At 50.8% G+C, this 15,179-nt stretch overlaps 2 protein-coding genes across 2 annotated transcripts in view; one reads left to right on the top strand and one right to left on the bottom strand.

Moving 5' to 3' along the window:
* The window catches only part of LOC149361717 (fatty acid synthase-like), a 132,155-nt gene that overhangs the window by 60,978 nt on the left and 55,998 nt on the right, over positions 1 to 15,179 (bottom strand). Inside the window, exons 13-14 of the mRNA XM_089568134.1 lie at positions 3,002 to 3,259; positions 657 to 830 (exon numbers count right to left, since the gene is read on the bottom strand). Coding sequence (XP_089424260.1) covers positions 657 to 830; positions 3,002 to 3,259 — 432 coding nt within the window. The remainder of the gene's footprint in view (positions 1 to 656; positions 831 to 3,001; positions 3,260 to 15,179) is intronic.
* LOC149361719 (uncharacterized) lies at positions 8,470 to 13,666 on the top strand. Its single transcript, XM_089572778.1, has 2 exons — positions 8,470 to 9,665; positions 13,459 to 13,666. The coding sequence occupies exons 1-2, from the start codon at positions 8,571 to 8,573 to the stop codon at positions 13,588 to 13,590; spliced, it is 1,227 nt and encodes a 408-aa protein (XP_089428904.1). The 5' UTR covers positions 8,470 to 8,570; the 3' UTR covers positions 13,591 to 13,666.

Consider the following 15,179-nt stretch of genomic DNA (forward strand, 5'->3'; position numbering starts at 1 on the left):
GAGGTGCACTTGACAAATGCCCTCGGCTCATCAGTAGCAGCTCAACGGTATCCCTCAAGAACAAAGCATGTACGATAGTCTGCATCTTACCAGTACTCACCTGCTAGGAAGAAACCAGGAGGCTAGCATAAGGCGGGGTATAAAATTATTCACAGTGCAGCTAGCATGGAATGGAAGAAATATGAGCACCATATAGAGGCAGGGAAATAGCATCATTGCTTAAGGAACAAAGTGAGTTCATGGTAGCCCAACAGAAGAGGAAATATACACGGGTAGGGCATGAATCGCAAGCAATGACAGCCGATGACCCTTTTGGGTAACAGACAGGATTCCAAGAGAATACAAACGTAGAAGGAGGTTGCATAATCTATTGTTCAGGTGAGATTAAAAAACCTTCGCGACCATGATGAGGAAAGGTGATGGAGGAAATGATTAATTTCTCCTCTGCTTAGTGCTTTAGTCTTCCACGTTTCTGGTGGTTTTAATTTGCTTGGGACAAATATTAAAACACGAAATCTTTTACACGACTTCGTGCGGGCTAAATCCATTTTCATTGTCGCTTTTGTTTTTCTTACACCCTTCACAATTGTAAAAATGAAATTGCTATCGTGAAAGGAAGCTGTCCAGAAAACGATGTGACTAGCTTCGGCAATTACCTGCGTTTTGGACCTTCTCGACGGCCTGGGCGTGGAGCAGGGGGTCAATGATGCATTGCCTGATTCGAACCGGTAACCGCAACGATCTTCCAGGAGCGTACAGGATACTAAACTGCAGCATTGTGTCCATGAAGATCACCCAGTTATCGTCCAACTTGAGCTTGCCGTACGGCTCTGAAAGAGAGAGGGGATGGGAGACGGGAAGAGAACGACTGAGCTTACAATTTAAGGACACTTTTTAATTTCAGGCCTTGTCGCAGAGCGCCCGCCTCGGCTTCGGGAGGTGGTGGGTTCGACTCCCGCCGCCGGCCGCGTACCCACCGGTTTTCTCAAAATGGGTACAAGCTATGGCCCGGCCTGGTGCTCGGCTTCCCAGGGCTGCATTACTTGGGAAAGGAGCCCGCGCCTTCAAATCCCGTCACTGTGGGCAAAGAGTCGTGTGAACTTTTTATTACACCATAAAATGTTTATGTATTTTGATTTTAGCCCGGCTAAACATGTTGCAGCAAGAACGTGGCTTCTCCAGGGTTGTTTATCGCTAGAGCGGTTGAAGTTGCTCGCGACACTCACGGCCACTGACAAACTTTTTTCGCCGCTAGTGTCACATAGGGCGGTGATGTTCGGAAAATCCATCGCAATAGCAAAAAACTTAGTAACAATAAATATACATGATAACATGACCTTTCAGAGATTCCCTATTATGTCTAACGTCGTCGGTATCTGGCCTAGTTGAAATACATCTGAGATGTTATTCATGAACCGCACTTTTGCTGTTTCACTGAAGGTAGGAAATGGATAATAGAAGGGTTACTGTTGCAATGATGGGCCCCTCTTAGTGGTGCCGAGTACTAAGTACAAAGATCATTATCTGGTGATCGCCTTTTATTTTAGAGAGGCTCCCCGCAATAGACTAAGAGTGAAGGTAGTCAATTCGCTGCAATAGGGCAAGCAAAAAGAAAATGTGCTAGCGATACGAATGGCGCGTTCGGCGTTCCTGATAGGCAATGTTGTCGCTCAAGTTTGCTGAATGTACGTCCTGCTATACTCGAGGTGGAGGAGCAGGTTTTGTCAGATATAGTACCTTTTTTCTCCCGAGATGGTTTTTTTGTTGTCATTCTCTCTGCTTACATTCAAAAGTTATTTTTATTTGCTATTTGGGTGATGTGTCTCGTTTGACTTCTTTTTTTTTGACGCTGTGCTTCTTATTGCTGTGGCATACACATTCTCTTTTATTCCGTCTGCAAAAAAAACCTGGTGTTTGGTGGTGGAGAGGCTGTTGTTAGCCGATGCACTGATTGAAGAATATGCTTCAGCTTGCGATTGAGCGCAAATTAAATTTTGTAAAGATAATTAGTGCAATAATTAAGAAAATGTTGCTCCATTCCATTAAAATGTTTCGTCAAGACTGGAATAAAAGTACCGTGTACAGGAGATTTACGCATTGTAATCGTACGTGCCCTGATGATATAGCACTTAACACTTATCTCTTCCCCAAGGACTGGAGGCCAACGGCGAGTATTTGCGCCTGAGCGCTCTTTCTCAGTTGAAAACAACATTCACGGATGATACGGAGTCGCGATGCACAGAAGGTACAAGAGAAGAATAGTAGGGATTCATTTGCAAGTGGAGAAACGTTTTACATGGAAACAGATGATGTGTACGCAACGTGCTAGCGTATAGATTACAAAGGTTAAATGTTATGTCCCAAGCCTTTACAAACAAAACGATGTTCTTGTCACTCAGCTCGAACCCGACGCTTTATCACTATATTCAAGCTGAAAATGGAACACAGTGTAATGTGCAAGGTCAATAGGCATCTTTCTAAAACGCATGACCAACATTCTTCACCAAAAAGTTTGAGTATTTGAATATCGTAAGGTAATATTATGAAAATATTGAAGGCTTTGTCTATTCTTCCATTGCGTAGCAAAATCTTTCAAAGTTTGTCAATCGCTGGCGTAGAGCACTTAGGACTGCCATAAAAAAACCAATTCAGAACGTTTTCCACGCCGGTAAACATTTCCAAGCCTCCCGATCGGAGAGCTGTGGATATATTGATTGTTGTATTGAACCCTTACAATGTATGAAAAGATTGTATTCATATATTCTTTCTCGCTGAAAAATGCTTTTGTCCAGAATTTTTGGGTATAGTTTTATGAAACTCACGGGACCTTGGTAGAACGTTTCGACTTTACGTAGCCTTAAGTGGGACCGCAAAAATGAAAAAGATTTCTTCCCGCTGCTCGTCATGAACGTGGTACACAGAAAGCGATCACTAGAGTCCACTACTAAGGAGCTGAAGGTGGCCGTAGGAGGAAAATGGTAACGAGTACACAAAAACTTACTGTTTATGTCAGCTTTGAGGATGCCCTGGAAACACTCTCCATACTCATAGCCACGTAGCCGGAGCTCCTTGTAGATGTCCTCAGATTCCAACTCGTAAGCGACTTCATCGTTCAGAGCATCAGCCGACTTGGTGCCGAGAAGGAGATCGTCGCCCTCCTCGACCGTCCGTATACTGCCAGTCACCACCACCGTGCCGTCCTCGGAGATCACGAACTCGCCCGTGGCGCGCAATATGCTCACGTGGAAACGTACGAGGCCTGCGCACAATTGCCCTGCTAAGTAAAAGTATTTCGAAGCATTTATTGTCACTTTTTACAGCCTTGGCGAGGCGCCTCAACGGAGGCAGGATGGCGGCTGCAAGAAGGACTACTTTTGGGACCATCCAGAACAGTTTCACCGTTTTTTTTTTAATTTCCACGTTTCATTCGCGTCAATTGCCTGGTGGCGAACGCTTCCTGTAAACCAGAAAGTTTCCCAGTATTTGAGCCCTTTCCAATCACGCTCAGTCTACAGCCGGTTTCGCCACCCGTCTTGCAACTTTCTCACGCTCCCTGCCCTACTCCAGTCTTGCGGCTGCAACATCATCACCACCACCGCCGAAGCAAGGCACGGGGCATTGATAGCTGCGCTGTATAAGAAAAAGAAAAGTTTTTCGTAAAGGCTTCGAAACTGGCTTGTGCGCGTTCCCGCCAAAAACTCTATCAGTTCACGATAAGAATGCCTCAAACCTAAACTGAACATTTCGTTGCTCATGGATGCCTACACATAGCTACTAAAGTTTTGCTCCACATATTTGCCTTCGATTTCCCCATCTGGCACGCGTCATCGATTCCGCTTGCGTCTGAGCCTTCCTTCGCGGCACCCGGCCTTTCGGCATGGAGAATGTCAATAAAGGTAACGCAAGTTCAACCATTAATAATTTAACATACCAGTAAGCACCGGATTACCGTAGTATAGGTAGTAACGTGCTGTGACGAGGCGTGAAACGCAAACAGTCTGCGTCCGAGGCTGGACGTGTAGGATATACGCATGTGAGCGCGTATTCCCGGAGGGCTTCAAAGGTAGGATATGCTTAGAGCAGAAAAGCTCGATAAACACCCAGCGTACCAGAACTGTGCCGAAAGGACAGGAATCACTGAAGGGATCTAAGAGGTGTGTTCTGGTTACCACATAGGGCAGTGCTACACAGAGGGAAAGCGTTTGGAGTAAAACCTCTTCCTAAAGAGGAAGGACGCCAGTGGGGCAAGTGTCACGTGGTGGGAGAACATGGTACGTGTTGTGGTAAAATAAGTTTGTGTGTCTGTGTGTGGGCCAGACTTGTAGCCTGCGAGAGGCGCGGGATTTTTGGAGTATGGGGAGCTGCTCCCTATCTGTCTGCAGATCATTCAGAGAGGCATGTCTGGTGTAGTGCTGGGGTAGAGGCTTTACACCTAATATGCAAGAAAAATAGCCGATACAGTGAAGAGTTTTTTTTGGCCCAGGTTGGAGTTTACAACTCGCTGGAACTCTCATTCCTGACAGATTTGTTCGTAAGTACTCAAGTACTTCCTGACCAGCCATATAAGACATACTTGCTGATGAAACGCACGTATGCTTACCAATTCTGACAAATAATCTACTGAAAAGAAGTGAGCAGAAACATTCCTTATGCGGTGTTCACTGTGCCTCGTTGGTGTGAGATTCTCTCCATAAATGAAGCGTTTGGTTTGCTTCACTTCAGGTTCAGTCGTACTAAGCTCAGCGCAAGCGCCTTTTCATATATGTCCTATCTAAGGTGCAGATTTTGTCATGCTGTTTACAAGCACAGTGCTCCGTGGCAAATCAAGCTCGTGAGCGGACAAAGCATAATTTGCAATTCTACTCTGATCGTGAAGAAGCTATCAGTGCTTATTGCACACCAGAAGCGGGCGCGCCGTAGTCCCGGAGGGCGTGAAAGAAGAACCAGCTCCGCGCGCTGATTCGCTCGTGTCCGCTGCCGCAGATTGCAACTTCACAAGGGGCAGATTGACAAGTCGCGGATGTCAGCAAATAAATATATGAATAGGAGTAAACAGCCGGCGCACTGCATCGCTTGGATCCTCCGCGGAGTTCGACGCATTGTCGCCTGGCAGAGAAATGTGTTAGTAGCAACTAACAGGTATTGATAGGATCCATTAAGTCGCAAAGAATGGTCCTTTGGAGTATTAGTTCGAAGTGTTTATAATAATATACCTCAAGTGTAGCCCTAACCTTACCAGTGGAATGTTTTTAACAAAAAAGCAACGTGTCAGTAAATAAAGTCCTTGGAGGAGAAAACTATAACGTGCGTGCTTCAGCAGTAAGGTGCAGTGGTGCTCAGGTTCTAAGGAAACGTCTTACCGAGCATTACAAAATTGGGTTTCTAATTTTCGAAAACCTACTGAGTACAGTCAGGCAAGTTACAAAAATTATAAATATTATATTTAACAGAACACCCTCTTTTATCCACTACTGGTGGAAGGTCAGCTTAGCCAGAATGAGCCAAGGTATCAATTTTTACGAAGAACAGTATATTTGGATGGAATCGTTTTCGGCATTCTTTGAACGCATTCATCCCACTTCACTGCAGTGATCGGACGCCCTCAAAGTATTAGTTTTCCTCCTTATGAAATATTACAATAAGAAGTCTCTTCTCAAGGTCTTCCTTTCAGTGCCCTAAGTAAGAGACTTCTGATGCAATTACTTCCATTAAAATAAAAAAAACGTTGGCGGGCACTGCGGAAATCGCACTGGAGTAATGCGAAAGCACTGACACCTCCTCCCCTTTAATTGCACCTCCTTGCCTCTACGTCGATTGTGCGTCGTGTCTGACAATCGAACCACATAATTCACCTTAAGCCACAGTCAATGCACTTTACCCTATAGTTAACTCAAATTCAGTTTACAATCATTTTATTTGAATACAGCGAATTCTCTCAATTCACACTTTTGACACAATTAAACCGAAATTAATAAATTGATTTGGTATTGAATTCAATTAAACTCAGAATTAATTATGTAATGTGGAAACTCGCACAGTTAGTACGGACGGCCACAGTCCTAGTCCCAGCGGTGCTGCTCAGCAAGCCACCGTTCACAAGCGCGAACACGAACTTCGTCGGCTTCGCCTATCTTCTGCTTTCTCGCCCTCGTCGGCGCTAGCTGCTGGGGCATCAAACTCCAACTCTCGTTCTTACAATACCACCGGGGTGAAAAGGCGCCATCCTGGCGGCCTAAGGGCATGAGACGATGGCTGGGTCGTAGTAGGGTTTCAGGCGGTGTAAGGGCACAATTTCACGGCCGCGGCGGCGATTATCAGACGAAGGCGTGATGGGCTCGACCAGATAATTAACTGGGGATGTCTGGTGAACAACGCGATAGGGGCCCTGGTATCTGCTCAGCAGTTTTGTAGGCTGTCCTGAGCTGGAGGAGGGCACCCAAAGCCAAACCAAGGATTCAGGAAGATATGACGGTGGCAGACCGGAAGAAGCGGCGCGGGCGGTTTTCTCACGGTGGTGGTCGTGAGAAGTAAAGGAGCGGGTGAGTTGACGGCATTCTTCGACATGCGCAGCGGCCTGAGAGACGGTTGTAAAGTGGGACGAATCGGGGCGGTAAGGGAGTACGCTGTCCATGATGGAGGAAGGATCGCGTTCGTAGAGAAGAAAATACGGGGAAAAACCAGCAGTGACTTGCGTTGCAGAGTTGTAAGCGTATGTAACGAAAGGTAGAACGCGGTCCCAGTCGGAGTGATCGGCAGAAACGTACTTGGCCATCATGTCGCCGAGGGTCCGGTTAAAGCGCTCGGTCATGCCGTTCGTCTGCGGATGGTACGAAGACGTCGTGCGATGAACGATATGACACTCCCGAAGAAGGGCTTCCACGACGCCAACAAGAAGACGCGACCCCGATCGCTGAGCAATTCCTGAGGCGCACCGGGACGAAGAATGATAACCAGTAGTATGAAACCGGCTGCGTCAGAAACCTTCGCAGCTGGCAACGGAGCAGTTTGCGCATAGCGCGTGAGATGATCCATGGCGACGATGATCCAGCGGTGCCCTGCGCCAGTGTTGGGAAGAGGGCCATAAAGGTCTAGTCCAACACGGTCGAATGGCCAGGCCAGACACGGTAACGGTTGCAGAGGAGCAGGTGAGTGTGGTGGTGGGTTCTTGCGCCGCTGACATTTCAGGCAAGAGCGTATGTACTGGCGGACAAACGGTACATACCCCGCCAATAATACCGAAGGCGCAGCACATAGCGGGTCGTCGTGATAACTGGCACAAATGGCGGAGCGGAGATGCCTGGGGATCACGAGCAGCCATTTGCGACCATTGGTGGGGTAGTTCCGACGGTACAGCAGCTGGTCACGCACGACAAAGTGATGAGCTTGACGACGGAGCGCTCGAGAAGGGATGCGTGCTGATCGGTTGTCTAAAAAATCCAGAAGAGAAGTAATCCAAGGATCTTTGCGCTGCTCAGAAGCCATATCAATAGTATCAAGAGAAGGTGTGAGGCCGGAAATAGATGGTGGATAAGGGTCAGAGATCACAGGGGAGCGCGAGAGAGCGTCGGCGTCGGAATGTTTACGACCGGAACGATAAATGACCCGAATGTCGTAATGTTGTAAACGCAGAGCCGAACGAGCGAGGCGCCCAGATGGATCTTTGAGTGACGACAGCCAACAAAGGGCATGATGATCTGTAATGACATCGAACGGGCGCCCATATAAGTAAGGACGAAATTTTGGATCGCCCAAATAATCGCCAAACATTCTTTTTTTGTGACGGAATAATTAGTCTCCGCTTTTGTGAGCGCACGGCTCGCGTAAGCAACGACGTACTCATTGAAACCAGGTTTCCGCTGAGCTAGAATGGCATTGAGACCAATTGCGCTGGCGTCTGTGTGCAGTTCTGTAGGCGCGGAAGGGTCGAAATGGCGCAAGATCGGAGGAGAGGTGAGGAGCTGGCGCAGCGTTGCAAAAGCCTCGTCACATGCAGGGGACCAAGCCGACAAGTCCTGGCTACCAGCGAGAAGTTGCGTCAGCGGGGCGATGCCGGTAGCAAAATTCTTGACGAACCGGCGAAAGTAGGAGCAAAGGCCAAGAAAGCTTCTGAGTTCTTTCAGAGATGTGGGCTTTGGGAAATCAGCAACTGCGCGGAGCTTGGCAGGGTCCGGGAGTACACCATCATTGGACACGACGTGGCCTAGGATAGTCAGCTGTCGAGCGCCGAAGCGACACTTTTTCAAGTTGAGCTGCAGGCCAGCGTCACTGAGACAGCGAAGAACACTCTCGAGGAGGAGGAAGAAGAAGAGGAGGTTCCGCTCCGGCCGCCTTTCGGTACTGTCACCTCTTCTCGGCTTCTTTTCATGCGCAACAAGCGCCCAAGAGCTCACCTCTTATGCACAACGTTTCCTAAAGGTGAGCGCTTTCCAACCGCTACAACCATTACTAGATCCAGTCCTCTCTTCTGACCGCACCGACGTCGTAAAGTTCGCTCCTCGCCAGCCGCCGCGCTGGGCCTCGCCTCGCTGGAGGCTAGGCCTATCACCGGCAGCGCACCTACCCCAACAGCCATGGAGGTGCAAGCGCAGGGCGACAACCTCGACCCTGAAACGTCCAGACCCAGTGAGTGGACCGCAGTACTCCGCGCATACCAGGTTCGAGAACCAAGCCCGAATACCATGGTTGGATTTCCACAAACAGCCGTGTCCGCCGTCGGTGCTCAGGCCGCGGCTGCCCCTGCGCCCTTTAAGCCCACGTACCGTGCTCAACAGCAACAGCTGCGCGTGTCGCACGCAGTCTCGCAGCGAAGTAAACACCTTGCTTCACTCCCGCCCGGCACTATACGGGTAGTTTTTCGACCGAGAGGCGGGCTCGCTTTGAACGGAGCCATGGCGCAGCCCCTTATGCAAGCCCTGCAAGTCACCGCCGATGGCCGGGACCTAGGGGACATTCACCTCCGGATCCATCCTACGAATAACACATTCACCGTCGCTACCCACCAGGAGACAACCGCCCTGCACCTCGTCCAACTCAAGGAAGTGGTGCTCCAAGATACCAGTTACCCTATCGCCGCCTACATCGCACCGCCGCCAGCAGCGGTACGTGGAGTCGTCTCGCAGGCCTACTGGGCGGAAACCCCGGAGCAGATGCTACGAGACCTCCAGACCCGCAACCCGGACGCTGATATTATCGCAGCACGCAGAATGGGGAGGACGCTCTCCATATTAATCACTTTTGCGCATGGACCAGTCCCTCATACCATACGATACATGAGTGTGGTTTATAGATGCACGGCGTACAAGGGCAGTCCAGATGCCTGCACCAACTGTCGCCGACCGGGCCACAGATATGACGTCTGCCCCCACCCCAAGACTGGTCTCTGCACGCGGTGCGGGGACAAGCATGACCCGCAAGCTGTTCCTTCCTGCATCCCGATCTGCATTCTGTGTGGGGGCGAGCACCTCACGGGTACCGGCTCATGCAAGGCAAGACATACAACTCCGAAACAACGCAGCCCGCCGCCACAGAAAACAAAGCCCTTTAGCAAGAAGGACTTTCCCCCGCTGCAAACGACCCTTCCCACTACCTCTACGTGGGCCTCCAAGGCCGCCAGGACTCATTCGCCGACCTCCCAGGACCACGAAGTGACTGCTCTGCGGGAAGAGGTAAGGCAGCTCAAGGCAGCCATCTCTACCTCCACCCGCGCTGTACCCCCAACTCCTCCACCCTCATCCTCTCCACCCACCTCGCCACCTGTCGAACCTCCTTCGAAAAAGAGGAGGCCTGATGAGACGCCAGCACAACCCATAGACTTGGAAGCAAAATTTCAGGACTTCGCCAAAAACTTAGAAGCTAGGCTCGCAGAGCGCATTACTGCACAGGTCACTGCACAGTGCCAAATTCTGATTGAAACTACCATTACCCGTTTAATGGATACTGTCATAACTAGCATCATGGCCAAGGTAGAGGAGCGTTTACCTCTCCTTGTTAATAGCCTCTCACCGGCCTCTCCTCCCACAGTGCCACCCTCCACACCCCTCCTACGCCCCTCCACCCTACAGCATGGCCCCTCCGACGGACCATAATTCTTTACATATTATTCAATGGAACTGCAGGGGCTTTCGGCGTAAGCGCGATCCTCTGCTGCAGATTATCGCTACCTCCTCATCCCCACCAGACATCATCGCAATTCAGGACGCAAATGTTTGCAAACAACTTCCAGGATACGCTCTTATCCCCTCGGACTCTACTGATCTTCCTCGGGTGGTCACATACGTCTGCAACTCTTTGCATTACATGGAACACACAATTACCACACCTATCGCTCACACCTTCATCGAAATTTTACCTCCAACCCCTGCTCAATCTCCCTTGTTCGTTCTTAACTGCTATCTTCTACCACGACAGCCAGTTAATCTACTCCCTCCACTCCTCAAATCCGTGACGCAATTGGCTGGATCAAATCCCCTCCTCATTGCCGGTGACTTCAACTGCGCACACGTGGACTGGGGCTATCGGCGCACAAACCACAGAGGCACAGTTCTCTGCAATGAAATGATGGTGCTCCACTTGTCCATCTTTAATGATTTCAGCCTGCCTACGCGGGTTGGTAACAGTGTTACTACAGATACCAGCCCAGATCTCACGCTTGGAAGAAATGTGGCCCACCTGCAGTGGGAAAGAACCCAAACCACACTAGGCAGCGACCACCACCTAATTCGCATAACACTAAGCTATCGCCGCCCTCAGCGAAAATTTACCGTTAGACAAACTAATTGGGACCAGCTACGAAAATTTCGCCAGGAACATGTACAGTCAACACAGGTACCCTTCGACCTAGACACCTGGACTACCCAGTTACAGGAGGACATTCGCCAACATACCCAAACGCTAGACACTACCCCAGACACCCCCGTAATTGACAGTAAGCTCGCGCACCTCCTTCAAGCTCAAGAACGCATAACACACAGATGGAAAACTCAAAAACACAATAGGAAACTAAAACTCAAACTGGCACAGCTTCAGACCCAAATAGAACACCACAGTACCACTCTTTGCAAAGCTAACTGGAATCAGATTTGTGACAATCTCCGCGGCAATCTCTCCACAACCCGTGCCTGGCACCTCTTACGCCACATGCTAGACCCCACGAAATCTAAAACCCAGACACGCCTTAGCATTCGCCGCCTTACTCATAACCACAGGCAGGACACGAACGCCTTCCTCGCGCAGGTGAAATCAACATATACCACCCCAGGTTACCCTTGCAAGCACCCCGAGTACACGGGTCCACCTCAACCCCAGCTTGACGCCCCTATTACAGAGGCGGAATTTCGGATAGCCCTTTTGAAATTACGCAATACTGCACCCGGGGAAGATCAAATTACCAATGCTGCCATCCGAAAACTTGACGATGCCTCCATATCTCATCTAGTCACCCACTTTAACGAGTGCTGGAAGTCAGGTACACTCCCTGCCACCTGGAAGCATGGAAAAATCATATTTATTCCTAAACCCCACAAACCCATCAACATAGAGAATATCCGACCAATTTCTCTGACATCTTGTCTCGGCAAGGCATTCGAACACATAATTCTTGCCCGACTAACCACGTACATGGAAGACAACCACCTTTTTCCGCACAGCATGGTGGGCTTTCGTGCGCATCTATCAGCACAGGATGCCCTACTACAAATTACACATGACGTGCTTGATGACACGATCCCCCACCTCACTAAAGCTATTCTGGCGGTTGACCTCACAAAGGCATTTGACAGGATTCGACACGATGCCATTTTGCGAGAACTACAGGCACTACAGGTAGGCTCAAATACCTACAACTACGTTCGCGCCTTTCTCTCGGGCCGCACTGCCTCCCTGCACATAGCTGAGCTGAGCACACCACCTTATACACTCGGCGAACTTGGAACACCCCAAGGCGCGGTCCTCTCCCCCCTTCTATTTAATATTGCTCTCATCCCCCTCGCTCATAAACTCGCTCTCATCCCACACCTAAGGCATACCTTGTACGCTGATGATATTACGGCATGGACCACTCACGGATCTGATGGAGAAATTGAGGAAACTCTTCAATTAGCAGCTGACACCATCTCCGCTCATGCGTCATCTATTGGGCTCGAATGCTCCCCCTCTAAATCCGCCCTTCTCCTCATAAGACCGAAATCTGCAGCTAATTCGCCCATTCAAATCACTTTACAAGGAACCCCTATCCCCGTCACCCCCACCCTCCGTATCCTTGGCCTTTACTTGCAGGATTCCGGACGCAACGATCATACCCTTAAAACACTCAAGGCCTCCACGCAATCCGTGTTGCAACTTCTACGCCGCGTATCCTCCCTGCACAAAGGTTTAGACGAAGCGGATAGCATGAAAGTAGTGCATGCTTTTACACTTAGCCGCATTTTATACGCCACCCCATATCTTAAGCTGAACCGCATAGAAACAGAGCGAGTGAACGCCATGATTCGTCTAGCAACCAAGGCAGCCTTAAACCTACCCCGCAGCACTAGCACAGCCAAGCTCTTTGAATTAGGCATGCATAACACCATTCAGGAACTAGTAGACGCGCACCTTCAGACACAGTATCTAAGACTTGCCGCGAGCGCAACTGGCAGGCATATCCTCGCTTCCCTTCGCATCAACATTCCCGCTAATCAGACATCCCTTATAGCCATTCCTCGACACATTCATACCCCCCTCGTTGTGAAACCCTTTCCCCGGAACATTCATCCCCAGTACCACATCCCTCGCCGCATGGCTCGCGCTAAGGCCCTACACAAGTATTACGGACAAGCCCAGGACGCCATTTGGGTAGACGCCGCGTGCACAACTCATGAAGCTGTAGCAGTAGGTTACAATCCAGCCCTAGCACAGCCCCTCACACACCGCCTTCCCTCTGGCTGTACGTCTGAGGAGGCAGAGGAAACCGCCATCGCCCTAGCCCTTGTACATTCCAATGCAAACTACATCTTTAGCGACTCCAAAACGGCTCTGTTCAACTTCGCGAGAGGCAGGATTCACGCCCCTGCTTGGAAGTTGTTGAACACCCCCTCCAAAAACTTACCACGCAGGGTAGAGCTCCAGTGGGTGCCGGCTCACTCTGGGAATCCAGGAAACGAGGCTGCCGATAAATTGGCCCGAGGTTTGATTTGCCGGGCTCAGGACGGCCTCGGTCCAGGTTTCTCGAGAGAGCGGGCGCACACCTTTGCAGAGCTCACGCAAATGCCCCGCTTGGACCGTCGGACTTACCCTCCTCCACACCCCTCCCTTACCCATTCCCAACAGATCCTCTGGAGACGCCTCCAGACCCGCTCTCTCTCATCCCCTCAGCTGCTATCTCTCTACTGTGGCACCTCCCCTGCATGCACCCTGTGCGGCGACCCTCACGCCACACTCTCCCACATCCTTTTCGGCTGCCCTGCTGATCCTCCCCCGCAGGGACAGCCCGCGTTATCAAGTTGGGAGGACTGGGAGGTCGTGCTCTCGTCTCCGGACCCGCCATCGCAGCTTGCTGCGGTGCTTCGGGGTGCCGACGTCATGGACAAACACCGCATGAACGTTACGACGTAGAGTGGGACCGTGCGGTGGTCCAGGGACCCAAGGGGGGTCTAAACACACTTGCCATGATAAAGTTTTTCTCTCTCTCTCTCGAGGCGAAGAAGATGAGACGGAAAATTCTGGGAGAAGATGACAACATCGTCCAAGTAGCAGAGGCATGTTTGCTATTTAAGCTCACGGAGGATGTTGTCCATCATACGCTCAAAAGTGGCAGGCGCGTTGCAGAGACCGAAGGGCATCACATTAAATTCATACAGCCCATCAGGAGTGATGAAAGCTGCGTTCGGGCGATCGACGTCGGCCATCAGCACCTGCCAGTACCCAGAGCGCAGATCCAACGAAGAAAAGTACTCCGCTCCCTGCAGGCAATCTAGCGCGTCATCTATACGAGGCAGGGGGTAGACGTCGTTCCGAGTAATTTTGTTTAGCCGGCGGTAGTCTACGCAGAATCTAATGGAGCCGGCCTTTTTCTTGACGAGCACGACCGGAGAAGCCCACGGGCTGTGAGAGGGCTGGATCACGCCGCGGTTTAGCATGCCGTTCACCTGTTCATCAATGATGCGGCGCTCGGCGGAGGAGACGCGATAGGGGCGTTGGCGCAAGGGTCCATGGGTGCCAGTGTCGATATGGTGGCGAACCGCTGTGGCACGACCCAACGGTGCTTGAGAAGAGTCGAAGGATGCGCGGAAGCGCTGCACAAAGCGATGAGCTGGGTGCGTTGGTGTGGTGGTAGAGCGGCATCGACAAAATGGGAAAAAATATCCGGGGAGTACGGGTCGGCGACGTCGGCGGGAGGTTGAGGGCGTTGATGTCATGGGCGTCAGAGTCATCACGGACAGGACAAGCGTCGTCGAGATCGATGACATCAACCGTGCCAAGCGATTCTCCCCGAAGTAAAGTGGTGGGGAAAGGCAACGGGTTCGCGACGTACAGAGTGTCACAACCACCAGCAAGTTTGAGCACGGCATGAGGGAGCGACAGACTTGCGGTGCGCACCAAAAGGTGAGGGTGAATAAAGGACAGTAGCGTCAGAGAGGGCAGCACAAGTCAGCGGCACGAAAACAGAAGAGAAAGCTGGCACGTCGGCGTCGTCAGCGGCGGGAATAGGCGCGGCGGTAACATTGGAGGCGTCCAGAAGAGCATCACACAGCGGCGACAAATCAATGTCAGCACGTGCACAGTCAATGATGGCGTGAAAATTCCCACCCGAGGATGATGTCATGAGAGGAGCGGGCTGAGAACGAAGAACTCCATGGGGTAGGAGAGGCCTTGGATGACGAGGCGGGCAGTGCACGCTGCCAGTGGGCGATTGGGGTCAGCGCTGGCGGTGCGAAGCGAAAGTTCAGAAAGCGGCGTCATCACTTTTCTTAATTTGCGGCACAAGTTGCGACTAATGATGGACACGGCAGCACCAGTGTCAATAAGCGCGTCAACAGTAACACTTTCAACGATCACTTCAATAAAGTTCATAGGAGCGGTGATAGGGCTTGAGATGGTCGTTTACGGCGCATTTCTTGCCTCCGGAACTTCGGCGCCTAGTTTTCCGCTTGAAGGGGTGGGGACCGGCGGCGCATAGGAGAGAGCGAACGGCGTCGAGGAGA

Source organism: Amblyomma mixtum, chromosome 2 (genome assembly GCF_055824585.1).
Source record: "Amblyomma mixtum isolate Tamu chromosome 2, ASM5582458v1, whole genome shotgun sequence".
Classification (NCBI taxonomy): domain Eukaryota; kingdom Metazoa; phylum Arthropoda; class Arachnida; order Ixodida; family Ixodidae; genus Amblyomma; species Amblyomma mixtum.